The 26,689-nt window shown below is 35.9% G+C and overlaps 1 protein-coding gene across 22 annotated transcripts in view; it reads left to right on the plus strand.

The window, feature by feature from the left end:
- PPHLN1 (periphilin 1) overlaps nt 1-26,689 on the plus strand; it is a 259,607-nt gene that overhangs the window by 169,517 nt on the left and 63,401 nt on the right. For 21 of the 22 annotated variants that reach the window (XM_082349474.1, XM_082349473.1, XM_082349471.1 and 18 more), the window contains one exon: nt 8,395-8,535. In XM_082349474.1, coding sequence (XP_082205600.1) covers nt 8,395-8,535 — 141 coding nt within the window. Of the gene's footprint in view, nt 1-8,394; nt 8,536-15,548; nt 18,695-26,689 lie in introns of those variants that run through there. The other variant, XM_082349491.1, reaches the window with a different exon arrangement.

Here is a 26,689-nt window from a genome sequence, read left to right on the forward strand (position 1 = left end):
GTGTGAGATGATATCTCATTGTAGTTTTGATTTGCATTTCTCTAATGATTAAGGATGTTGAGCATACTTTCATGTGTCTGTTGGCCATCTGTATATCTTCTTTGGAGAAATGTCTATTTAGGTCTTCTGCCCATTTTTGGATTGGGTTGTTTGTTTTTTTGTTATTGAGCTGCATGAGCTGCCTGTAAATCTTGGAGATTAATCCTTTGTCAGTTGCTTCATTTGCAAATATTTTCTCCCATTCTGAGGGTTGTCTTTTGGTCTTGTTTATGGTTTCCTTTGCTGTGCAAAAGCTTTTAAGTTTCATTAGGTCCCATTTGTTTATTTGTGTTTTTATTTCCATTTCTCTAGGAGCTGGGTCAAAAAAGATCTTGCTGTGATTTATGTCAAAGAGTGTTCTTCCTGTGTTTTCTTCTAAGAGTTTTATAGTGTCCGGTCTTACATTTAGGTCTCGAATCCATTTTGAGTTTATTTTTGTGTATGGTGTTAGGGAGTGTTCTAATTTCATTCTTTTACATGTAGCTGTCCAGTTTTCCCAGCACCACTTATTGAAGAGACTGTCTTTTCTCCATTGTATATCCTTGCCTCCTTTGTCATAGATGAGTTGATCATAGGTGCGTGGGTTTATCTCTGGGCTTTCTATCCTGTTCCATTGATCTATATTTCTGTTTTTGTGCCGGTACCATATTGTCTTGATTACTGTAGCTTTGTAGGATAGTCTGAAGTCAGGAAGTCTGATTGCTCCAGCTCTGTTTTTCTCCCTTAAGACTGCTTTGGCTATTCGGGGTCTTTTGTGTCTCCATACAAATTTTAAGATTATTTGTTCTAGTTCCGTAAAAAATGCCATTGGTAATTTGATAGGGATTGCACTGAATCTGTAGATTGCTTTGGGTAGTATAGTCATTTTCACAATATTGATTGTTCCAGTCCAAGAACATGGCATATCTCTCCATCTGTTGGTATCGTCTTTAAATTCTTTCATCAGTGTCTTATAGTTTTCTTCATACAGGTCTTTTGTCTCCCTAGGTAGGTTTATTCCTAGGTATTTTATTCTTTTTGTCACAGTGGTAAATGGGAGTGTTTCCTTAATTTCTCTTTCAGATTTTTCATCATTAGTGTATAGGAATGCAAGAGATTTCTGTGCATTAATTTTGTATCCTGCTTCTTAACCAAATTCATTGATTAGCTTTAGTAGTTTTCTGGTGGCATCTTTAGGATTCTCTGTGTATAGTATCATGTCATCTGCAAACAGTGACAGTTTCACTTCTTCTTTTCCAATTTGTATTCCTTTTATTTCTTTTTCTTCTCTGATTGCCATGGCTAGGACTTCCAAAACTATGTTGAATGATAGTGGTGAGAGTGGACATCCTTGTCTTGTTCCTTATCTTAGAGGAAATGCTTTCAGTTTTTCACCATTGAGGATGATGTTTGCTGTCGGTTTGTCATATGTGGCCTTTACTATGTTGAGGTAGGTTCCCTTTATGCCCACTTTCTGGAGAGTTTTTATCATAAATGGGTGTTGAATTTTGTCAAAAGCTTTTTCTGCATCTATTGAGATGATCATATGGTTTTTATTCTTCAATTTGTTAATATAGTGTATCACATTGATTGCTTTGCCTATATTGAAGAATCCTTGCATCCCTGGGATAAATCCCACTTGATCATGGTGTGTGATCCTTTTAATGTGTTGTTGGATTCTGTTTGCTAGTTTTTTGTTGAGGATTTTTGCATCTACATTCATCAATGATATTGGTATGTAATTTTCTTTTTTTGTAGTATCTTTGTCTGGTTTTGACATCAGGGTGATTGTGGCCTCATAGAATGAGTTTGGGAGTGTTCCTTCCTCTGCAGTTTTTTGGAAGAGTTTGAGAAGGATGGGTGTTAGCTCTTCTCTAAATGTTTGATAGAATTCACCTGTGAAGCCATCTGGTCCTGGACTTTTGTTTGTTGGAAGATTTTTAATCACAATTTCAATTTCATTACTTGTGATTGGTCTGTTCATATTTTCTATTTCTTCCTGATTCAGTCTTGGAAGGGTATACCTTTCTAAGAATTTGTCCATTTCTTCCAGGTTGTCCATTTTATTGGCATAGAGTTGCTTGTAGTAGTCTCTTAGGATGCTTTGTATTTCTGTAGTGTCTGTTGTAACTTCTCCTCTTTCATTTCTAATTTTATTGATTTGAATCCTCTCCCTTGTTTTCTTGATGAGTCTGGCTAATGGTTTATCAATTTTGTTTATCTTCTCAAAGAACCAGCTTTTAGTTTTATTGATCTTTGCTATTGTTTTCCTTGTTTCTATTTCATTTATTTCTGCTATGATCTTTATGATTTCTTTCCTTCTGCTAACTTTGGGTGTTGTTTGTTCTTCTTTCTCTAGTTCCTTTAGGTGTAAGTTTAGATTATTTATTTGAGATTTTTCTTGTTTCTTGAGGTAGGCTTGTATTGCTATAAACTTCCCTCTTAGAACTGCTTTTGCTGCATCCTATAGGTTTTGGATTGTCATGTTTTCATTGTCATTTGTCTTTAGGTATTTTTTGATTTCCTCTTTGATTTCTTCAGTGATCTCTTGGTTATTTAGTAACGTATTGTTTAGCCTCCTTGTGTTTGTATTTTTTACGTTCTTTTTCCCTGTAATTGATTTCTAATGTCATAATGTTGTGGTCAGAAAAGATGCTTGATATGATTTCAGTTTTCTTAAATTTACTGAGGCTTGATTTGTGACCCAAGATGTGATCTATCCTGGAGAATGTTCTATGCACACCTGAGAAGAAAGTGTAATCTGCTGTTTTTGGATGGAATGTCCTATAAATATCAATTAAATCTATCTGGTCTATTGTGTCATTTAAAGCTCATCTTAACCATTTTAAGTGTATAGTTCAGTGGTATTAAATACATTCACATTATTATGCACATCACCACCCTCCATCCCCTTAACTCTTTTCACCTGTAAAACTGAAACTCTACACCAATTAAACAACAACTCTCCAAAGCAATTTTATCAGTTCATTCTCCCCCTCCCTCAGTCCCTGGCAACCACTATTATGCTTTCTGTCATTATGATTTTGACTACTTTAAGTACTTAAGTGGAATCATATAGTATTTGTCCTTTGTTACTGGCTTATTTCATTATGCATAGTGTCTTCAAGGTTCATCCATGTAGTAGCATATTATAGAATTTCCTTTTTCTTTTAAAAGGCTGAGTAATATTCCATTGTGTATGTGTGTACTATATTTTGTGTGTGTGTGTGTGTGTGTGTGTGTTTTAAATGCTTTATATTATTTAGAATTCCTTAGTGGATTTTTAAATAGGTTTAAAAGATACTTTAGTGATATTTGGGGAAATTGATTGGGGTTTTCAGATGGGCTAGGAGTACATTCTTTTTATTTAAATTTTTTACAGTAAGTCCTTGTTGGTTATCTATTTTAAGTATAGCAGTGTGTGTGTGTACTGCACTTTGTTTATCTGTTCATTGGTATGTTGTGTTTTCATTTTCATTCATCTCTAACTATTTCTTACTTTCCCTTGTGTTTTCTTCTTCGTTTGTTTAAAAGTGCATTAATTTCCACAATTTTGTGAATTTTCCAGATTTTTCTTTTTAAATCTATTGAGACTTAATATGTGCACCAATACAGGGAAATGTTCCATGTGCACTTGAGAAGAATGTGTACTCTGTTGAAGTTTGGATTGTTGTGTATATGTCTGTTAGATGTAGTTAGTGTATTGTGTTGCTTAAGCCCACTATTCCCTTACTTACTTATTTCCTTACTTATTATTGTGAAACTGTTTATTTCTCCCTTCAATTTTGTCAGTTTTTGTTTCATATATTTTTATAGTTTGTCATTAGGTGTGTAAATGTTTGTAATTGTTATATCTTTTTGCTTTATTGAAACTTTTATTAATACATAATGTCCTTGTCTCTTGTAACCATTTTTATTTAAAGTTTATTTGTCTGCTATTATTATAGCCACTCTTGCTCTCTTTTGGTTACTATGTGCATGGAATATCTTTTTTCCATCCTTTTACTTTCCACCTGTTTGTGTCTTTGGGTCTCAAGTGAATCTCTTGTAGATAACATATTGTTGGATCATATGTTTTTATTCATTCTGCCAGTTTCTGTCTTTGGACTGGATAATTTAAACCATTTACACTTAAAAGTAATTACTGAGGAGGGACTTACTCCTGTCATTGTGCTATTTGTTTTCTATATGCCCTATAGCTTTTTTGTTCCTCATTTCCTGCATTCAGGTCTTCTTTTGTTTTTAGTTGATTTTTTGTAGTGAAATGTTTAAATTTCTATCTTGTTTTCTTTTGTGTATATTCTATAGCTGTTATCTTTGTGGGTACAATGGAGATGACATTTAACATCCTAAAATTGTAACACTAATTTAAATTTATACCAGCTTACCTACAATAACATACAAAGCCTGTACTCCTTTACAGCTCTGTCTCTACCTCTTCATTTGTTGATGGTCCACAATTACATTGTTATACATTGTGTGCTGCCCCAAACCATAAACTAATAATTATTTTAAATGCATTAGCATATTAAATTATCTAGAAAATAAGACTTGGAGTTATAAATGAACATTACAGTGATACTAGTTTTTACACTAATAATTTTTTTCTTTGAATGTCATAGTCTCCTAAATCATGTTGCAAATAAAAAGTGCAGTTTCCAACTATTTACAGTAATACTAGCTGTTTTAACTGCCCATGCATTTAACTTTATTGAGCTCTTTATTCCTCCATACAGCTTCGAGTTACCATCTAGTGTCCTTTCATTTCACCTTGCAGGGCTCCCTTAAGCATTTCTTGCATGACAGATCTAGTATCATGAACTTCCTCAGCTTTTGTTTATCTGGGAATGTCTTAATTTCTCCCTCACTTATGAAGGACAGTTTTGGTGGATATAGCAGTCTTTGTTGGCAGTTTTTTCTTTTAACACTTTGAACATATCAGTCCACTGTCTTCTGGCCTCCAAAGTTTCTGATGATAAATCTGCTAAATCTTGGTTGAAGACCCCTTATATAGATGATGATGATTTCTCACTGCTTTCAAGATTCTCCGTTTGTCTCTATCTTTAAAGTTTGATTATAATGTGTCTTTTGAGCTTCTTGGAGTTCATCTTGGGGTTTTTTGAGCTTCTTGGATGTTTATATTCATGTCTTTCATCAGATTTGGGAGTTTTCAGCCATTATTTATTCAGGTATCTTCTCTACCCCTTTCTCTCTCTCCTCCTGCTGAGATTCCCAGCAGGATGTATATATTAAGTGTATATTGGTCCACTTAATGGTGCTCCACAGATCCCTTAGGTTCTGTTCACTTTTCTTCAATCTTTTTTCTTTCTGTCCTTCAGACAATAATTTCCTATTTCCTTGTCCTATTTTTCAAGTTCACTGATTCTTTCTTCTGCCTTTGAATCCCTCTAGTGAATTTTTTATTGTAATTATTGGTCTTATTAGCTATGAAATTTCTTTTTGGTTTCCTTTTAGGTTTTTTATTTCTTTATTGATATTTCCATTTTGTTCACACATTGCTTTCTTGGCTTTTCCCACATCTTTCTTTAGTTCTTTGTGCATCTTAGAGACTGTTATTTTAAAGTTTTTTCATCCAGTAGATCTGCCATTAGGTCTCTTTCAGGAGCAGTTTCTGTTGATTCATTTTTTTCTTTGAATGAGCAATACTTTGCCGTTTCTTTGTATGATTTGTGATTTTTTTGTTGAACACTGGGCATTTGAATCTAATAATGTGGTAACTCTGTAAGTCAGATTCTCCCTGTACCCCTGGGCTTGCTGGGTTTGTTGTTGTTATTGTTTTTGTTTTTTATTGTTGGCTGTTTCTGTACTGAGGATCAGTCTGAGGTATAAACAAAGTCTTCTCTGTTCTTTCTGAGCCTTTCCCTTGTTGTGCCCATTTACTTTCTAACTTCCCCCATGTATACAGTTTTTTTTTTGAACATTCTTATCTTTAATGTCTGGCTCCCAAAAGAGGAAGACGTGAAAAATGAAGGATGGAAGGGTTCTGGTCCTTTATATCCCCTGGAAGTCACTTCAGCCAGAATAAGAGGGACTTGCAACAATCGGGGGAGGTATAATAATAATGGCTGTTCGCCTGTTTGTCTGCCCCTCTGATCAGAAGCAGCAATCAGTGATTGGAGCACAGTTCTCTGATATTTGGAGGATAGGGTACTTTTTCCCCAGTCTGACTCCCATAAGCAATGTGTAAGCTGCTCTAGGAACATGTACACAGCTTCCTGCCAAGTGGGTAGGGGTGGGAGATGGGCAGCTGCTACTGTGCTAAGAGCTGAATTTAACCTCAGTTTTACCACCCATGTCTTCCTTGGAAGGGACAAGGCTTCAGCAGAGTCCAGAGTTCCACAATAGTTAAATCAGACATTATGCCAGTGTAATTTTTTGTGTAGGTTGAGAGACAGATTGCTAGTGCTTCCTACTCTGCTGTCTTCCCAGAATCCTCTCCCCCTAAATGATTCATATACTTTCAATTTAAATCCCTGAAGATATATAACTCAGACTTATAAAAACCGGGTTTTTTAAAAGAGTAGATTATGCATGCACATGTCAGAAATTCAAAAGGCATTGGAATAGGTACAGTGTCTTCTAAGTTATCCCTATTGAGACAGCCTCTTTTATCATTTTTTTCCCCATAGGTAATATCCTTCCAGAGGTAGTGTGTTCATATATATGCATAAAGGTATATACACCCATGCTTCCCTCTTCCCTTTTATTTTTGACACAACTGGCAGTATATATATATATATATTTTTTTTTAATTAATTAATTAATTTATTTTTGGTTGTGTTGGGTCTTCGTTTCTGTATGAGGGCTTTCTCTAGTTGCGGCGAGTGGGGGCCACTCTTCATCGCGGTGCGTGGGCCTCTCACTGTCGCGGCCTCTCTTATCGTGGAGCACAAGCTCCAGATGCGCAGACTCAGTAGTTGTGGCTCACGGGCCTAGTTGCTCCGCGGCATGTGGGATCTTCCCAGACCAGGGCTCGAACCCGTGTCCCCTGCATTGGCAGGCAGATTCTCAACCACTGCGCCACCAGGGAAGCCCAACTGGCAGTGTATTTATGGGGAATGACCTTCGGGACTTGCCAGGAGAAAAATTAGGATACGTTATGCAATATATTTAGACTGTTCTTATTCTTTTAAATGATTTCTTAGTATTCCATGGTTCTAGATAGTGCATAATTTATTTGATGGACATTTAGGTTGTTTTCAATCATTTGCCATTAATGGCAGCCATATCTTAGCATTTGTTGCTCATGTGTGTATCTGTAGATTAAGTTCCTACAGGTGAAGGTGCTTGGTGAAAGGGATATGTGGTACATTTTGATAAATATTGCCAAATTACTCTCTAAAGAGGTTGTGGCAGTGTACAGCACATTAGATGTTGGAATGCCACTGCTCTTACTGGTGAAAAATACCACTAATTAATATATATCTTGTGACTTCTCTAAAACTACTGCTGTTTGCTGCTACTTCAATCACAAAAACTGTAAGTTTTTTGATAAACTTGTGATGAGTACAGTTTTCTTATTTCCTTCTTCACCTCCCACCCAACTAAAATATACAACAGTAAAATATATTAGCTCAAACTTTACTCTTTCCAAGTTACTGCTTACTGCAGGCTCCGTGAAGGCAAGAACTTTTGTCTGTTCTGTTCATTGATATATCTAGTGTCCCTTGAGCAGTGCTTGGCATTTATCATAGAATAAATTTTTGAGTAAACTAATGCACTGTAGTTAAATAATAGTTTTTCCTCATTTATTTAGTTTTCCTCAGAAGTATTTTTAGAAAGTAAAATAATCGGCCTTGGGCTTTTTATGGGATCATTTACTCATTAATGAACTATTGCAGTATTGTTGAAGTAATAATTATTGCTGTTTGGAGTTGTTTTCTTTTCAGTTATTTCAATAAATTCTTAGGCTACAGGAGGCAAGGTATTTTTAACTTCTGAAAGTAGAGTCCTTTTCTGTGTTCCTGTGTAATATATTTGCTTATGTGTGTTCACACTTCTCACTTCCAGTTGGACTTTTTTCTTCTGTGTTTCTTAAATAGATTGCTTAAGGAATAGTTACAGGACAAAACCTTCTAGCTCTGTCTTAATATAGTATGAAATATAATTTTGGACTGGAATAAACCTAGAGGCTTTGTCTTACCTAAGATTTAAAAAGTAGCCATCATTTCCTCTTTAATCCTCCTCACATATGTTCATTATGCATAGCAAGATTGAAAGTGTTTCTTTTCTTAAGTCAGGTTAAATTTAGCACTTTCTCTTGAGATAATCTGCCAGTTGGTGCTTATATTCAGTCATCTAAAATGCTGTATGTCCTTTAAGAAAGTAATAAAAGATTTCTAATTCTTTTTAAAGGCGGGATCCACGGCACCATTGTTCATTGACCAGCCAGAAGAACCTGAGCCAAATGCAACAGATGGCATAGAATTATTCGAAGACAGTCAGCTAACCAGTCGCTCTAAAGCAATAGCTTCAAAAACCAAAGAGATTGAACAGGTGAGAATCCAGTCTGCTTAAAGTACAAAATCTTTTGTTCCTGTCACTTTTTACACAGTAGTTACAGTAAATATTTATTGAATAAATATATTTCATTTTGTCTTTTTCCATTTGTGACCCTGAAATTACAATGTAAAAAATTCTAAAAAGTGTTTGATTTGATTTCACAGTAATTTTGATCAGTTTGGTCCTCCACCCCTGCTTAATTTTTTTTTTCTTTTTTTAATAAAAAGCAAGCTCCTATTTTAGAGAATATTAATATTCTAGTTAGTGTGGAGCAATTAAAAAACTATTAAACTTAGAGATGGGTTGAAAAATATACCAATATGATAGCAAATGTTAGTTTTGAATACTGGGATTACAGATGTTTCTTGATGGTTTTCATTATACTTTTAAGTATTTTTCAAATATTAAAGAAAAAATAAAGGATAGGTATTTAAATCTAATTTTAATGATGTCATTCTGAAAAGTCAGGATCTTGTTTTTACTAGATTGAATAGATTGCTTAAGGAATAGTTATAGGACAAAACCTTCTATCTGTATCTTAATACAGTGTGAAATGTAATTTTGGAATAGAATAAGCCTAGAGGCTTTGTTTTACCTAAGATTTAAAAAGTAGCCATCATTTCCTCTTTAATTCTCCTCACATATGCTCATTATGCATAGAAAAGTTGAAAGTGTTTCAATATGGAAATATTACCTGCTTTATACGGTATTATCACTTTATGAGAATTAAATGAAGTAAATGAAATGTGAAAGGGCTTTATAAAATGTGACATGTTGTACAGCTGTTTGTTTTTGATGTTGTTACTCTCTAGTGCCTTGAGTAAATGTCATTATATTGTTATATAATCTTCTAAAAACTATTGGAAATTAGAACAAAATTAAACCTTTTCTCAAGGTGCTGTCCATTTCCACATCAATTAAAATCTATTTCCCTTGGTTAAGTAGAAGATCTTATTTAAATCCTAGATATGATTGTGCAGCTTATATAGGAAAACGGTGACTGAGAAAATCCGGTTTAATTTGGTGATGTGAATGGCAGATTGGTGCCTTTCAAGATATCAGTTAAATGGGAGTAAATAAATGGTTTGCTCACTAGGTGTATCGTCCAATACGAATATGAATATCATTGCCCTATATAAAATTATTGTCTTTTTACTCTGACTTATTTTTCTTTGTAGCTTTTTTTTTTCCCCTACCATTTGACATATGTTTGCTTGTCTCCCTTCCATATGGAAGCTTCATGAGAGCAAGGACTTTGTTTTGTTTACTGCTTTATCTTCATTACCCAGAATAGTGATTGGCATGTAGTGGGCTCACAAGAAATACGTGTTGTACGGATAGTCACTGAGTCACTTGAAATCAGAGTGCGTCTTAACCTGACCACTTAACAGAGTGCCTAGGCCCAGCACATAGTAAATGCTTGATAAGTGATTGTTAAGTGAATGAATTATTTAATGTTATTTTTCTTTTTCACCTAAATTGCAGTTCTTTAAAGGAGAGGTTTTCTTAAGAATATAACCAGTAGAAAAACTTGACTGACTCCCCTATTGGGAGGGAGTATTTTGGGTTGTTATTTATTAATATTTGTACTGTCTCCTCTTGTTATTAGTCGTCGTTGATCTATTTGATCTTGAAAAGGTGGGTTACCAGTCAGAGGTAGAGCCTAGCTTAGCAGCACACACATAAAATTATTTAATATGAAACCAGTGTTTGTATACTTTACAGACACCCATATATGTTTGACCTGTAAGTATGACTGTATCTCTGTTTTCATCTGCCCATTGTTCAAACACATGAAAAATCTAATACTAAAGTATATTGAACAAGGACAGATGACCTAAAGAAAGAAAAATAACTCTAAAAGGTCAATACTGTATTCTGATGTACTAGAGAAGTAAAACCATTATAAAATAGAGAACTTAATGATGTTAAATGTTGGAATGTAACTACTGTGTTCTTGCTAGGGTACTTTGGTTTTCATATATTGACAAGAAAATCAAACCAAAATTCCTCAAAATGTCACAAAGCTAGTAAATAATGACATATAATTATTTTATAAATCATGTCTTAATGTTATAGTGATTTTTGAAAATGAAAAGATTAAGTTTAAGGGGATTTCTCTCCAACATTTACACATTTTATTTTTAGAGATTAAATACCAGATAGATGGGAATATTATAAAGGTTTGAGAAAGCTAGATGGTAGTTAGTTTTACAGCTGTCTAGTAATTTATATTTTTCCATATACTTGAAATATTGCATGATTTAAAAAATGAATAATAACCCCCCAAAAAAGGGCCTGCATAGATGAGGCCAACAAATCAAACTTAGAATAATGCAGGAATGTAAATATTGGTGTTATAGCCAAGTTGCTTTTTCTCCGTGTTATGTCAAGTGCAATATGTTCAGGTATCTTATAAATTTCCACATGTAATTTTTTGAGGGTTTATATAAATTAGGTCCTTCAGCCCTTGAATCCAAAGAAAGTCATTAACTTGAGGCAGTATTACAATATGTAATAAACTAAATCTTCAGGCCAAAATTTGATTTAATTCAAAGGGCCTACAAATGTGGCTTATTTGATGTTTAAGGGCACACATATGGAGATAGATTGTATCAGAATCACTTCAATAAGCACAGATTCATGTTCTTTGCCATATTATTGCCATCTCATTCCTGGGCATATAAGAATTCGGTAGGGTAGAGGTACAGGTGCCTTTTGAAAAAGCTGCCAGCTTATTATAGTCGTATATAGTGGAGAACCACTGGTCTAAAATCCTTGAGCCAGAAGACATCAGATTGCATCTCTGAATATTATGTTGCTAGAGATCATTTGAAACATCTCACTTTTACGTAAATATCTTTTAGTGGGTATGACTCATTCTCTTGCTACAGCACATTTATCCTCCTTATGCTTTGGATCCTGTGGTATATCTTTTCCCCCTATTTCCCCAGATTATCCCCTCTTACCCAATTTAGGCCACCTTTTGCTTTCAAATACTGGAATATTTTCCTAGGTTTTCTGGCTTCTGAGCTTAGAGAGGCGAACTTCAGAATTTCTTCTGTCATTATGGTAATTCCTAGAGAGACTTAATCCACAAAAATATAGGTGATGAATTGGGAGATTGGGATTGACATATATACACTAATAGGTGTAAAATGGATAACTAATAAGAACCTACTGTATAAAAAAATAAATAAAATTCTAAAATTCAAAAAAAAAATATAGGTGATTCATACTGTGGTTCAGGTGTTTGGCATTAACCCCTTGATCGTGATATATCCTGCAAGACCTCACATACCTACTACTACTGAACTATTTGATTTGAAAGGGCATCCTACTCCTTGCTATTTTACCAGTGAGGAATCTTGGCTTTTAACGAATTGTTACTTTGAATGAACGACGCAAATTGAAATCCTCCATTATTACATACCCTTCTTTCCTCTATTGTACCTTGAGGGATAAAGCAATATTTACTTTAACTCTTTGGAATTCTCTTATTTAAGATTTGCAAAATCCCTCATACTTTGATAAAATTGTGCTTAGACATAGCCTGTCAGCGAGATCCTCTGTTTTCTTGGGGTCCTGGCATCTAATGATATTTAAGTCTTCTTGTAATTCCCCACTGGCAAGATCTGGCTTCGATTCTTCTATCTTACTCTTTCTTCAGATGGAATCGGATAATATGAGTAGATCTGGGGTATACACACACACACACACACACACACACACACACACACATATGTATATGTATACATACACAGACAAAAAAATATGCATATGCATGGTTGGCCTAGCAAATCATATGACTGAGAGTGTCAGGGTGGCTAAAATCCTCCTAAAGACACAAGAAGTTGTAGAGAAGCAGGTGCCTAGTGAAGCAACTGTAAGGATAGTTGGTGAGTAACTGAAGTTTATTAGGATAATTTGCTCTGCCAACTAGTCTTTAAAAAAAGAACCTTTCATCTCTTCACTCTCAAGGCACTGTGCTTATATTGTAATTCTCTGCTTTTGTTGTACATCTGTGGGGCTTTTAAAAAGTAGAGCTTGTTGGATATCTGCCATAAATATTCTGGTAAGTTAGTTATCAGAGCTTCTCAAACTTTAATGTGGGTGTAAATCACTGGGGGATCTTGTTAAAATACAGATTTTGATTCAGTAGATCTGGGATGGGGCTTGAGATTGGAATGTCTGACATTCTCCCAGGTGACGCTGATTTTACTAGTCTATGTACCATATTTGGAGTAACAAGGAGTTGGAAGGAGGTGACTGTTTTTTCTTAAGTTCTTCTATACTTTCTAATGTGCTGAAAGGTTGAAAACTATTACCACCTTTTATGTAAATTAAGAGACTTTTGTACTGTCTGTTTTTTAATTGTGGTATCACTAACATGCAATAAAATGCATAGATCTTAAATATTCAGTTGGATAAGTTGTAACAGTTGTAGCACTTTGTAAGTATCACCCAAAACAAATATTTATGAAAGTCTTTTCTATTCAGTTATGCAGTTGATTTTACTGACAGTAATAACATTCAGTTAGGAACTAACGTCATGGTTATATCTCAAAAGCATGTCCTTTGATTTAGTTTATGTTAAAATATCCTCCAGCCTATCCATTGAAAGCTGTATTTTAAGTGATAAAATACACAAGGATAAAATTCAAAAGGCACAAGAGATTATGCAGTGAAAACAAGTTTCCTTCTCACCTGTAATTCTTAGCTGCCCAGTTTCTTTCCCCAACGTGTAGATATACTGTATATATTTGTATGTGTATATATACATATATATGTGTATACACAGAGTTTATATACAGTATGTATGTGTGTATACATACATACATACATATACACACACACACATCTGGAGCATGTTTGATTCAGATGAGTGGAGATAAAAGTTGGTGTGTGGGGCTTCCCTGGTGGCGCAGTGGTTGAGAGTCTGCCTGCCAATGCAGGGGGCATGGGTTCGAGCCCTGGTCTGGGAGGATCCCACATGCCGCGGAGCAACTAGGCCCCGTGAGCCACAATTACTGAGCCTGTGCGTCTGGAGCCTGTGCTCCGCAACAAGAGAGGCCGCGATAGTGAGAGGCCTGTGCACTGCGATGAGGAGTGACCCCCACTTGCCGCAACTAGAGAAAGCCCTCGCACAGAAACGAAGACCCAACACAGCCATAAATAAATAAATAAATATATATATAAAATTAAAAAAAAAAATTAAAAAAATTTTAAAAAGTCATTCCTGAGTGTTAAAAAAAATAAACGTTGGTGTGTGTGTCTCCATGCTTTTTCTTTAAATACAGTAGAATACTCTCTACCCTGTTCAATGTCTTAGTGACCATTCTATATCAGTATATATAACTAGTCCCCTATTAATAGACATTTATAATCCCTTGGGAACCGTGTTTCAAAATATAGGTCCTCTGATTTCTCCACATTAAAAAAATGTATATATATGTATTTTTAAAATAAAATATTACATTTAAAATATACAGTTTGGGGCTGTGGAGTTGCTTTAATACTGTGGGTGTCAAATGCTTTTATGTTATGTTGTCAAATGTTTATGTTTTGTGAAGTGCTGTGCAGGTTTTAATAACTGCATAGGAGATCACCAGAGTGCCTGTTTACCTCTCATGGTTCTAATGGCATGCCAAGTTTGAGAATAACTGTAATATGTGAGTTTGTAGAGAATCTGAATTTCTTGCTTGTACCAGTCTTTATCAGCCTTTCTTAAAAATGATGTTAGTAGATGCAAGCAATTAATAAAATCTAAGCCAATCTAATTGCGGGGATGTACCTGATAATATTCTTTAAATGCATTACTCATGATGTTCCTCAAATCGCAGAAAGTCATCATTTGTAAGGGGGAAAGTCCATCTCTCCTTTCTTCTTATTTGGTGAGTAATTCAAAAAAGAACAAGTACCATGAAGGCAAATTCATTTTTAAGACCTCTTTGGCTATTTCAGGACACGATCCTAATAACATAAAGCTGTTTTATGAAAAAGCTGATATTTCTACCTGTAAGTACGTCTCTCAATTAACGGAATGGTTGATTACTATATTTATCTGATAATTTATAATTAAAATATAGACAGGAATCATTTTAGATCCAGAGAGGGTGCCAATCTAATGTTCTAAAACAGAGAGAGTACTCAGAGACTCTTGATAGAGGGGATTGTGTATTTTTCTTCTTTCCTTCTTTTAACTTCCAAAGACTTAAACTGAATATGCATTTGTTTTGGTAAAGACATTATTTTTTATAGTCAATCATAGCTATGCCAGCCTTGTTATATTGAGGAAATTTTATTTCTTAGCCATGTTGGGGCCACTTCCCTTACTCTAGTTAATAAAAATCAAGTTACTTCCGAAATCATTTTGTTGCCTGTCTAGGTCATCAGTCTTATAGGTTAATACAGTTTTACTGTAAGTCTAGATCAATCTACTTAATCTGTGATTTTTATTTTAATTTGAATCCTACATGTTAACCATTTTGTGACCGTATGGGCTGCTCACTGGCTTTTCTTCATTTTCTTCTTCAAAATAAAAAAGTTAGGCTGAATAATCTTAGGTCTCTTCCTAATCTAAATCATATTAAAAATTAAAAGCTAAATGTTGCTTCTTCTGTACACACTATTACATATGTACATAAAGAAGCTAATTTCAGATTTCACTATAGAATATTTAGGTGTTGATTCTTTTTTAAACCTCTTAATGAGGACACAGTGTACTTACATTAAAATGCTTTTTAAAAACTCAAATATTTATCATTGCTATGCATCAGTCAGTAATTAATAGTGCTTGTTGAGCTAATGAATTGTGCAGAAAGTGTTTTGTTCAGTACACAAGATGTTCCGCTTAGTCACCATTCTGCCTGTGGCCCTCTTCTTTTCTTAGAGTGTCTAGTTTCAGTCACCATCTAACTATATAGCTGATGCTTCCCAGTCCTCTCACTGGGTCTTGCTCTTTCTCCCTCAATATAAAATAGGATATTTTTGTTTTACTTTTACAGAGAAAATGCTTGAAAATTAATCAAATGAACCATCTTCCTGAAATGTTAACTAGAGTTGCGGACATGGAAAAGAGTCACACATGATGGGTTAAAATGAAATTGTTTCCAAAGTAGTGGCAACTCTATCATTGTATATACATGATCTAAGCATTTTATACTAATCCTACATGATAGAAACATTCTTTGTTTTTTCTTTTTTTTTTTTTAAATTTATTTATTTATTTATTTATTTATTTTGGCTGTGTTGGGTCTTCGTTTCTGTGCGAGGGCTTTCTCCAGTTGTGGCAAGTGGGGGCCACTCTTCATCACGGTGCGCGGGCCTCTCACTATCGCGGCCTCTCTTGTTGTGGAGCACAGGCTCCAGGCGCGCAGGCTCAGTAATTGTGGCTCACGGGCCCAGTTGCTCCGCGGCATGTGGGATCTTCCCAGACCAGGGCTCGAACCCGTGTCCCCTGCATCGGCAGGCAGATTCTCAACCACTGCGCCACCAGGGAAGCCCCTGTTTTTTCTTTTTATCAGAGCAAGTAACGAACTTTTTAAAAGTGCAGCTCTTACCCACTATCTTGTCTAGACATCAAGTCTACCCTACTGTATTTAACAGTCCATTATTACCAACCACTTATTCGGACCTTACATATATAGATTTAGTAAAATATACTCACATAAGATTTACCTCTGAAAAATCTCTTATTCCCAAAACACATTGAAAATAAATCATTTATTTTGGCTAAATTTCGAGTTTTTGAAAGTTACAATTTATCAGTCAGATTCTGTTCATGCTCTTACTATAGACACTTGTTGCTGAAACCTAAGTGTAAAGTTTTCACTTTAAGGGAGTTTCATCTGGAAGCTGTCTCAGAAGGTAATTTGTATCATATTTGAAATGTCAAAACCAAGTGTCTCAGCTTTTACGTTTAATTAAAAGTAAGTTATTATTTATACCTGATAATAAATCCATAAATATGGAGATTGATGACTCTGTTAAGATACTATTTTTACATAAAATATAAAATTTGGACAATACAGATACCAAGCCTTATAAAAACCATACTTAAAATGTTGCAAGTACCAGAAGAGATAAGGCCATCCTGGACATTATCCCTGGGAATGTCATCATTTAAACAAAAGTACCCAATACAGGTATTCCCCATGGCATAAGCCCATGCATGAGCTTCCTTCTCTCACCTCCCTTCTTTGTTTCCTGTTAACCAGTGTTAGGTAAGGATTTTCTCTAGTGGTTCCAAATTTACTGTCACTTGCTATTCAGTTCCCCTTTTGTAAGTTAACAATTTTATTTAGTCTCTGAGTACTTCACATTGGGAACATTTCTAAGTAGTGTGGCATAGAAATTGCTGGATGCTTCCATTTAGTGCTTTAACTTCTCAGAGCCTTTTCCTCATTTGTTAAATGGGATTAGTTGCATGTTTTCCTGCAGAATTAACAAACTCTTGTATGTGAAAGCCCTTTATATATTGAAAATCACTATACAAGTGCTTATGGTTGTGTTGAGTATTACTTTGCCTGTTTCTTTGCAACCTTGGAATATTGACTACTTTCAGATTACCTCTTAGGAATATTTTATAGCAAGTTTCCTGTATAAGTTTAACTTTGAGAGCCCATTTTCTCATCAGTGTGAAGATTTGGGCTGTTTACCTCTTGTCCTTTTACTTCTGTTTTTATTTTGGGGGATTTCCCCTTTATTCAAAATGAAATGTGAAAATAATTTTACTATGAAATATTTTATTTATTTTGGGGGGCTTTGTAATTTTCCTTTCACATTTTCCATTTGGCTTGCTTTTTTATCTCACTGGTCCTTATCTATTTTTCTAGACATAAGAAGTACCATAAAAGATTAATGTTTCCTTCTCCTTAGAATTCCCTGCTTTCCCTCCCCATTCCTAAGACATAAATTGTTCCCATATATCCCCCTTCACTTGTCATCCCTTATTTTTAAGATGTGATCCCTCCTATAACATCTGCTGTCTTCTCTTAACTGTTGTTTAATTCAAGTATTGTGCAAGGAGATAACAAACTTGTCTGTTATATACACTCATTTGCTGACTACAGTGTGAGTTAATTGATATTCTCAATTCATTTATAGATGGTGTTTTAAAAGTTGCACTTAGATAATCTTATGTTTCTACTTAAAGGTAACTTGAAATTAAGCACTAGAAGTGAGTTGATGTTGGGAGTCACTTATATTATTTTCTATTTTGTGTGCTTTTCCCTTATTCTTTCTCTTTTTTAAATTTTGTTTTTAAAAAAAGTAGTACAGGAAATTGGACAATGCAGTATATATCATTTCTGTTTAGAATACTTGTTTACTTGAATTAGCCAGGAGATTATTTGGAGATTTTTTTTGTCTGCCTCTGAACTGAATCTTAAGATTTCTAATCCTTCAGTTATCTGGACTTGAGGGGAAATGAGCAGTTCAGCATCATTCAGCTTTCTGGTTAGCTGATGTTCAATTATGCTAAACTCTGCTATGATTACTAATATGCTCTACTTTAAGAAAGTCACCTTAACAATGTATAACACATGTACAGAGAGAAGTGTTCAAAACATAATTAACCTGAATGATTTCTCACAAAGCAAGCACTAGTGAAAACTACCATTCAGGGCAAGAAATAGAGATTACCAGCACCCCAGGAGTCCCATCATACCCCCTCCCTAATCACTGCCCCTCCTTTCCCAAAGGTAACCACTAAATTGATTCCTAACATTGTAGTATAGTTTTTGAGCTTTACACAAATAGAATCATACAGTAGATATTATTTTGTGCCTAGCTTTTTTTTGTTCAGCATTGTGTTTATGAGATTCATTGATATTGTTACATGTAATATAGCTCCTTTTGGTTTTAATTTGCATTTCCCCGATTACAGATGATGCTGAGGATTTTTTCATATGGTTATTCGCACATAGTACAAGTACTCTTCTGTAAAGTACTTGTTGAGATTCTTGCTTGTTTTCCTGTTGAGTTCTTTTTTTTTTTTTTTTAATGATTTGTAGAAGTTCTTTATATATTCTGAATACAAGTCCTTTGTTAGTTACGTGTGTTGCAGATATCTTTTCCCATTTTGTGTCTTGCTTTTTCATTCTTTTGATATCTATGGAAGAATAAAAATTCTTACTTTTAATGTAGCCCAGACTTTGAGTCTTTGTCTTTATTGCTTTTATTTGTCTCCTATTTAAGATATCTTTCTCTTTTATTATCTTCTAGAAGCTTTTCTGTTTTGTCTTTTACATTGAGTTACAATCCATCTGAAAATGATTTTATGTATAGTGTATATTAAATGTAGCTGGGATCGAGTTTCACTTTTTTCCATGTGGATATCCATTTGACACTGAACCATCTTTTGGAAAGACCATGTGTTCCTCACTGTTCTGCATTGACACCTGCACTGTGTAATAAGTCAGGTGTCCATATATATGTGAATCTGTTTCTGGACTCTGTTCTATTCTATTGGTCTTTTGATTCATGTAAAAGTACTGCACTGTCCTCATTACTATAGCTTCACAATTAAGTCTTGATATCCAGTAGAGCAAATCCTCCTCCCTGTTGTTTTTTTTTCAAGGGTGCCTGTACTTGGAACTGTGAATTTCTGTAGAAACTTTAGAATTTGTTTCTCATGTTCTCAGTATAACAAACAAAGCCTCTTGGGATCTAGACTCAGGATCTCTCACGAGGCTGCAGTCAAGCTGATAACAAGGGCTATAGTTTCTCAAGATGTGACTGGAGTTGGAAGATCCACTGTGAGCTTGGAATTCTAGCTGAGATTCCAAGTGAGCTTGGAATCTCAATCTCCACTTGAGATTCCAAGCTCACTTATGTAGCTGTTGGCATGAGTTTCAGTTCCTTGCATGTAATCATTGCCTCCCCCAAGAGTGAGCAAAAAAGAGCAATGCTTTGCTGCCTTTTTTGGTCTGTTCTCCGAGTCACATACTGTCTGTCACTTCTACCTTGTTCTGTTAATTACAAGTGAGTCACTAAGCCCAGCCAACACTCAACAGGAAGGGATTACACAAGGATGAAAATACCAGGAGGGTGGGGATCACTGGGGGCTATCTGGGGGTTGGCTGCCACATCTTCCATGATCATTGTAACCTGAATTTACCAGCTTTATTAGTCTTTTTCAAAGAACCAACTTTTGGTTTTGTTCATTTTTTTTTCTTGTTTTGATTTTATATTTCATTAAATTCTGCCTTTATTGTTTTTTTTCCTTCTTCATTTTTTGATTTAATTGCTGTTATTGAAAAAATTTTTGAGATAGATACTTACTGATTTGTAGTTTTTCTTTTAACCTATAAATTCCCTTTCAACATGGCGTTAGCTCATCTTCCAAATTTTGATGTTATTTTTATTGTCATTCAGTTTAGAATATTTTCCTAATATTCCTTGGATTTCTTATTTAGAGTTATTTAGAATATTTTTTAATTTCCAAACATGGGGATTTTGTAGGTTTAAAAAAAAATTTCTATTTCTAAACCACTGTGGTCAGAAAACATACTCTTTAGGATTTTAGTCCTATGAAATTTGTTGTAACTTACATTGCGGCCCAACACATCATCAGTTTTTCTTTTTTATTTCCTTTTTTTTTTTTTTGGCTGTGTTGGGTCTTCATTGCTGCACATGGGCTTTCTCTAGTTTCAGTGAGCAGGGGCTACTCTTCATTGCAGTGCATGGGCTTCTCATTGCAGTGGCTTCTCTTGTTGTGCAGCACGGGCTCTAGGCATGCGGGCTTGAGCAGTTGCAGCATGCGGGCTCAGTAGTTGTGGCGCACGGGCTTAGTTGCTCCGCAGCATGTGGGATCTTCCCAGACCAGGGATGGAACCTGTGTCCCCTGCATTGCCAGGTGGATTCTTAACCATTGCGCCACCAGGGAAGTCCAGTCAGTTTTTCTAAGTGTTCTATATACTTGAAAAGAAGGTGTATTTTTTGTTTGTTGAGTGCATTGTTCTATTAGTATGTCAATAAGGTAAAGTTTATTATTGTGTCAACTCTTTCATATCCGTATTGATTTTGCTTGCCTTAACAGTTTCTGAAAGAGTTGTGTCAAAACCTTCAAATATGTTTGTGGATTTGCATATCTCTTTTAAATGTTTCTATTCCTTTTATATGTTGAGGCTATGATGTAAAGTGCATATGAGTTTAGAATTATTTAATGTCTTTATGAAATAGTCCCCTTAATCTCTAATGTCTCATATTTATCTAAGTTAGTTTGGGCATGATGTCTGTTTTTGTTACCTTACTTTCATTCTTGTATTTAAGTTATTTCTCTTGTAAGCAGCCATATAGTTGAGTTTTTAAAAAATCCATCTTGAATAAAATACGTCTTTTCTTTGAATCATTTCCATTTACTGTAGTTACTGTTATATTTATGTTTAGTTGTTCTTCCTGTTCTGTAGTCCTTTTTCTTTCCTTTTCTCTTTCTTTGGTATTTTTAAATTTATCGTTCATCTCCCATACACCCACATTTTCTTTGTAGTTATACATTCTTTACACCATGCATCCTTGACGTATTGAAGTCTAATATAAACTAGTACTTTTCACTCCTTGATGATCAATGCAGGCACCTTAGATCGTTTGAAATCCATTGAACTTCCTCTTGATTGATTTGATTTAGTTTGTATTTTACTCCCATATGTATTTTAAACCCCACAAGATACTTAATAGTATTTTATGCAGTTAATGTTCATTTGGTTTATTTAAATATTTACCCTTTTTGTTATTTTCATTGCTTCTTACATCTCTAACTTCCATCAAGGATCATTTTCTTCTACCTGAAGAACAATGACTCAATAGATTCTAGCACATCCACACTATGGAATTCTGTATACTCAGTAGAAGGATTTATGGAGAATTACCACAGTGCTGCTGCAGTATTTTAGAAGTTAGAATAAGTAGTGTAGGAACTGTGGAGTTAGGGGATTTGGCTTGAATCCCAGTTCAGCCACTTGCTGTGCTTCTTTGGGAAAGTCACTTAACTTTTCTGAGCCTTGCTTTTTCCTCACTACTCTAACGGGAATGGTGATATTACCCACTTCATAGTAAAGGTAGAATTAAGTGGGAATACATATTTAAGTTGCCTAGTATATTGTCAGTATCAACATGGCTGCTGCTATTGTTTTGTACTATTTTTCATGGTAGATGAAAAGTATTAAGTCTTGTGTGCTTACAGGATTTTTGTGGATTCACATGGAATCCCAGCTTAGAAAAAATAAGGCTTAAACTGACCAAGTAACTTGTAAGTCACACTGAAAAATGATCTGTTCCTTTGGTAGTCTTGTATTTTAAATTATAATCTTTGTGAATGGATTGAAATTATAATTAACGTCATTGAAACAAAGGAGGACAAAAATGACTCCTCCTCTCACTTTCATCTAGTGAGTCCCTCTTACTAGGAGTGAAAGGTAAAAGGCAAAATAGATATTGAATAACTGAAACATGTAGAATGGTGATAATATGATGCTATATTGTCATCTCCATTTTACCTATGATGGTAGTGATTATATTGAGGCTATAGTAGGACTTAATTTTTGTATATATATCTTTTAAAGATTAATTTGCTTGGAAAAAGTCTATAAAATATATATTAGCAATTTCATATTTTGAATAGGGCTTTTGTCTTTTATTTATTGCTTTATCCATACAATACGCATGTTAGATTGATAGGAAGTATTTTATTTCCGGGGATTTTGAAATAATCATTTATGGTATGTGAATTCAAGTTACAAAGTTTTTAAAATTCCATGTCAGCAGATATAGTAGTATGCCTTTCTCCCATTAAACCACTTCTTTGTATCCAGTTTTTCTTGAACATTTTCCTGACCATATACACTCCATTGTCTTTTACTATATGTAGACTGTATTGAATTGTGGTGCTTATTTCTATCTTTAGGATATTTCTGACTTTGAAGATTATTTATCTGTTTTCATTAGCTTCATTGGCTTAATTATAAGGGTGTATATACACACACTCTCTCTCTCTCTCTCTCTCTCTCTCTCTCTCTCTCTCTCTCTCTCTCTCTCTCTTACATATAGTCATACATACACTTCTTTTGAGGATTCTTAATTATAATTTTGCCCAGAGCTTGGACAGTTCCATACTGTATTGCTCTCTAATTATGATTTGTGTTATTCTGCCCTGAAATTTTATTCTGTTTATTAACATCCTTCATTGACACTGTTTGAGGAGAACTAAGAAAAACCTCTTGTACTTACTACTTCAACAACTGCATGTGTTTCTCTGTCCTTTATATTTGTTGTCCAAAAGTTATAGATCAAATAAGGTCTTAATAATAACACAGATTTTTTAATCTAGAGATTTAAATAGTACTCATTTATTCTACTTAAGTATTTAATCACGAACTATGTTAGTAAAAATTCTTGGTTCTATTGAAACCAAACTTGAAGAAATGCATCTGATTCTCTCAGTAAAGAATTTGTTCTTACATAAAAATAGTTTTCCATTCCATTTTTTTCTTTTAAAATTAATTAATTTATTTATTTATTTTTGGCTGTGTTGGGTCTTTGTTTCTGTGCGAGGGCTTTCTCTAGTTGCGGCGAGCGGGGGCCACTCTTCATCGCGGTGCGCGGGCCTCTCACTATCGTAGCCTCTCTTGTTGAGGAGCACAGGCTCCAGACGCTCAGGCTCAGTAGTTGTGGCTCACGGGCCCAGTTGCTCCGCGGCATGTGGGATCTTCCCAGACCAGGCCTCGAACCTGTGTCCCCTGCATTGGCAGGCAGATTCTCAACCACTGTGCCACCAGGGAAGCCCTCCATTCCATTTTTTAAATGTAGTACATTCTTGATTGTAATTGTGAAAGAGATCAGGGCCCCATATAAAGCAAAAGTGTAAAAAATATTAAATTACTGACTTTCTTGTTGAAACAGGGTATTAAGAGAGGACAGTTTGTTTGCAGCATGTTTACTTTTCTAAATTTTGTTTTATTTATGCTAAAACTTTATTTTTATTCACTGAATTCATCAGTTGCACGGCCAACTGTTGTTTGCCCATGAAAGTTACACAGCCAAAAGTTAATAACATCTTTTTCTCCTACTCGTAGTTAGCATATGTTCATCCACAATGCTATTTACCTTTCTAATAGGCTGAAAGGACAATTACCAATTAATCATCTTTGTATCATCCAGTTCCTTGCCTACAGTAGACTCACAGTGTGTGTTTACCAGTTGAACGAATGGAACTAGAAGCAGTGCCCAAAGCAACCTTGGTCCCATGTAGTTTTTGCTCTGCCATTTTAGCTTCAAGGATCTTTCCCTTCCAGGGATTGGGAACTAAAGGAAGAAGGAAAACCATCTTCATTCATTTTGTTGCAAAAACATAGCCAGATTTTAATGGTTTTCATAGTCTACAAGGTTGAGAGGATTTCTCATATATTTATTACATATGACTAAAATACATATTAGAAGATTGATGTAAGAAATTGTTATTGGTGTAAAAAATTAGATCTTTACAACAACCTATGAAGGGACAAGGAAGAGATTATTATTTTAAAATTTATTTACTTTTGAAGTGCAGTTTCACTATAATGTGTCTAGATAAGGATGTTTTAAAATTTATTCTGTGTAAGATAATTTATGCTTTCTGAGAATTTACATTTTTCATTAGAGCTAGAAAATTATAAACTGTTAACTCTCTGAATTTTGAGTATCCTGTATTTCTACTTTTATGTACTCCAGTTGGACACAGGTAGATGTTTTCATCCCATCTTTCATTTCTCTTAAATTTTTTTCTTTCATCTTTTCTATCTTTTTCTATTTGAAATTATAGGTATTTTGTTCAGGACTCCCTCTAAGTCTTCAGTTGTATCTAATTTGTTGTTTAATCTATCCATTGAGTTCTTAATTTCGGTTAATATTTTTCACTTTTAGAAGTTCAATTTGGTTCCTTTTGTAAATCTACCTAGAATTAGATTGTTTATTGCTTATGTTTTCATTCTCTCATTTCTTTAAACATCTTATTTTCTGTAACTGATCATTTTAATAGCTGAAGTCTCAGGTCTTTAATCCAGCTGTTGTTTCTGCTAACCCTTGCCTATGGTAGCATGTTCCCTCATGTAATTTGTATTTTGGAGTTGTGATATTATATTTAGAACTACAAATGCATATGAAGGTAGACTGTGCTTATGAATTCACAGAGGAAACTGCATCTCTTCACCTCAAGAGCCTAGACCAAGGCAGAGAAGTTTTCCTGTCATTTTCTTTTACTGACAGGTGATTTTTGTTTGTTTTTTACTAGTTCGACCTTTCACAAAAATCTTAGCTTTATACAGAGGCCTTAAAACCAACTCTATCTTGAATGAGCCAGAAGTCGTGTCTCTCATTGCCCACCAGGCTGTGAGTTCCTGGCTCTTTGGGGCAGCCATGGCTCATGATACTAGCTTAGCACTCTGGTTTCTTGCTTCTTTTCTTTCTTCATTTGTGACTGTTGGCAGTTCCCCTTACTTATTTTTTTTTTTTAATTTTTATTTATTTATTTATTTTTTTTTTTTTTGGGCTGTGTTGGGTCTTCGTTTCTGTGCGAGGGCTTCCTCTAGCTGTGGCAAGCGGGGGCCACTCTTCATCGTGGTGCGTGGGCCTCTCACTGTCGCGGCCTCTCTTGTTGCGGAGCACAGGCTCCAGACGCGCAGGCTCAGCAGTTGTGGCTCACAGGCCTAGTTGCTCCGCGGCATGTAGGATCTTCCCAGACCAGGGCTCGAACCCGTGTCCCCTGCATTAGCAGGCAGATTCTCAACCACTGTGCCACCAGGGAAGCCCCCCCCTCACTTATTTTAAGAGCTTAGCTATGCTTCTAAAAGAATGTGTTTCTAAGTTTTTTAAGGAAGGAGAGTTTTCTGGGAAATAATAATGTGTTGTTTTGCCCTATCTTTATTTTACAAGTTTAAAAAGCTGAAGTGACTTATTCAAGTTTATACTGGAAATGGTAAAAATGTGACTGCTCCTTAACTTATTGCATTCTGTTATTCTTGTTTGCCTTGAAACTGAGATTTGAAGAATCAGTTTCAGTTAGGAGAACCAGAAAGGTTTCATTTTGGAAGTGACAATGGTCTGGACTCTTAAAATTCAGGTAGGAGTCTCATAGGTAGGAATATGAGGTAAAAGATTCTAGATAGCGGTGAATGACATGAACATAAGTTGAAAAATAGGACACTGTAGGGAACAATCAACAATTACAGAGATGGCGGAAGAGTAAGATGCGGAGATCACCTTCCTTCCCACAGATACATTAGAAATACATCTACACGTGGAACTGCTCCTACAGAACAGCCACGGAATGCTGGCAGAAGACGTCAGACCTCCCAAAGGGCAAGAAACTCCCCACGTACCTGGGTAGGGCAAAAGAGAAAAGAAATAACAGAGACAAAAGAATAGGGACGGGACCTGCACCAGTGGGAGGGAGCTGTGAAGGAGGAAAGGTTTCCACACACAAGGAAGCCCCTTCGCGGGCGGAGACTGCGGGTGGCAGAGGGGGGAAGCTTCAGAGCCACGGAGGAGAGCGCAGCCACAGGGGTGCGGAGGGCAAAGCAGAGAGATTCCCGCACAGAGGCTCGGCGCCGAGCAGCACTCACCAGCCTGAGAGGCTTGTCTGCTCCCCTGCCGGGGCGGGCGGGGCTGGGAGCTGAGGCTCGGGCTTCGGTCGGATCGCAGGGAGAGGACTGGGGTTGGCGGCGCGAACACAGCCTGAAGGGGTTAGCGCACCACAGCTAGCTGGGAGGGAGTCCGGGAAAAAGTCTGCAGCTGCCGAAGAGGCAAGAGACTTTCTTGCCTCTTTGTTTCACGGTGCGCAAAGAGAGGGTCAGAGCGCCGCCTAAACGAGCTCCAGAGACGGGCGCGAGCCGCAACTATCAGCGCGGACCCCAGAGGCGAGCATGAGACGCTAAGGCTGCTGCTGCCGCCACCAAGAAGCCTGTGTGCAAGCACGGGTCACTATCCACACCGCCCCTCCCGGGAGCCTGTGCAGCCCGCCACTGCCAGGCTCCCGTGATCCAGGGACAACTTCCCCAGGAGAATGCACAGCGGGCCTCAGGCTGCTGCAACATCACGCTGGCCTCTGCCGCCGCGGACTCGCCCCACATCCGTACTCTTCCCATCCCCCCGCCTGAGTGAGCCAGAGCCCCCG

The sequence above is a fragment of the Balaenoptera borealis genome (assembly GCF_965194805.1).
Source record: "Balaenoptera borealis genome assembly, chromosome: 13".
Classification (NCBI taxonomy): domain Eukaryota; kingdom Metazoa; phylum Chordata; class Mammalia; order Artiodactyla; family Balaenopteridae; genus Balaenoptera; species Balaenoptera borealis.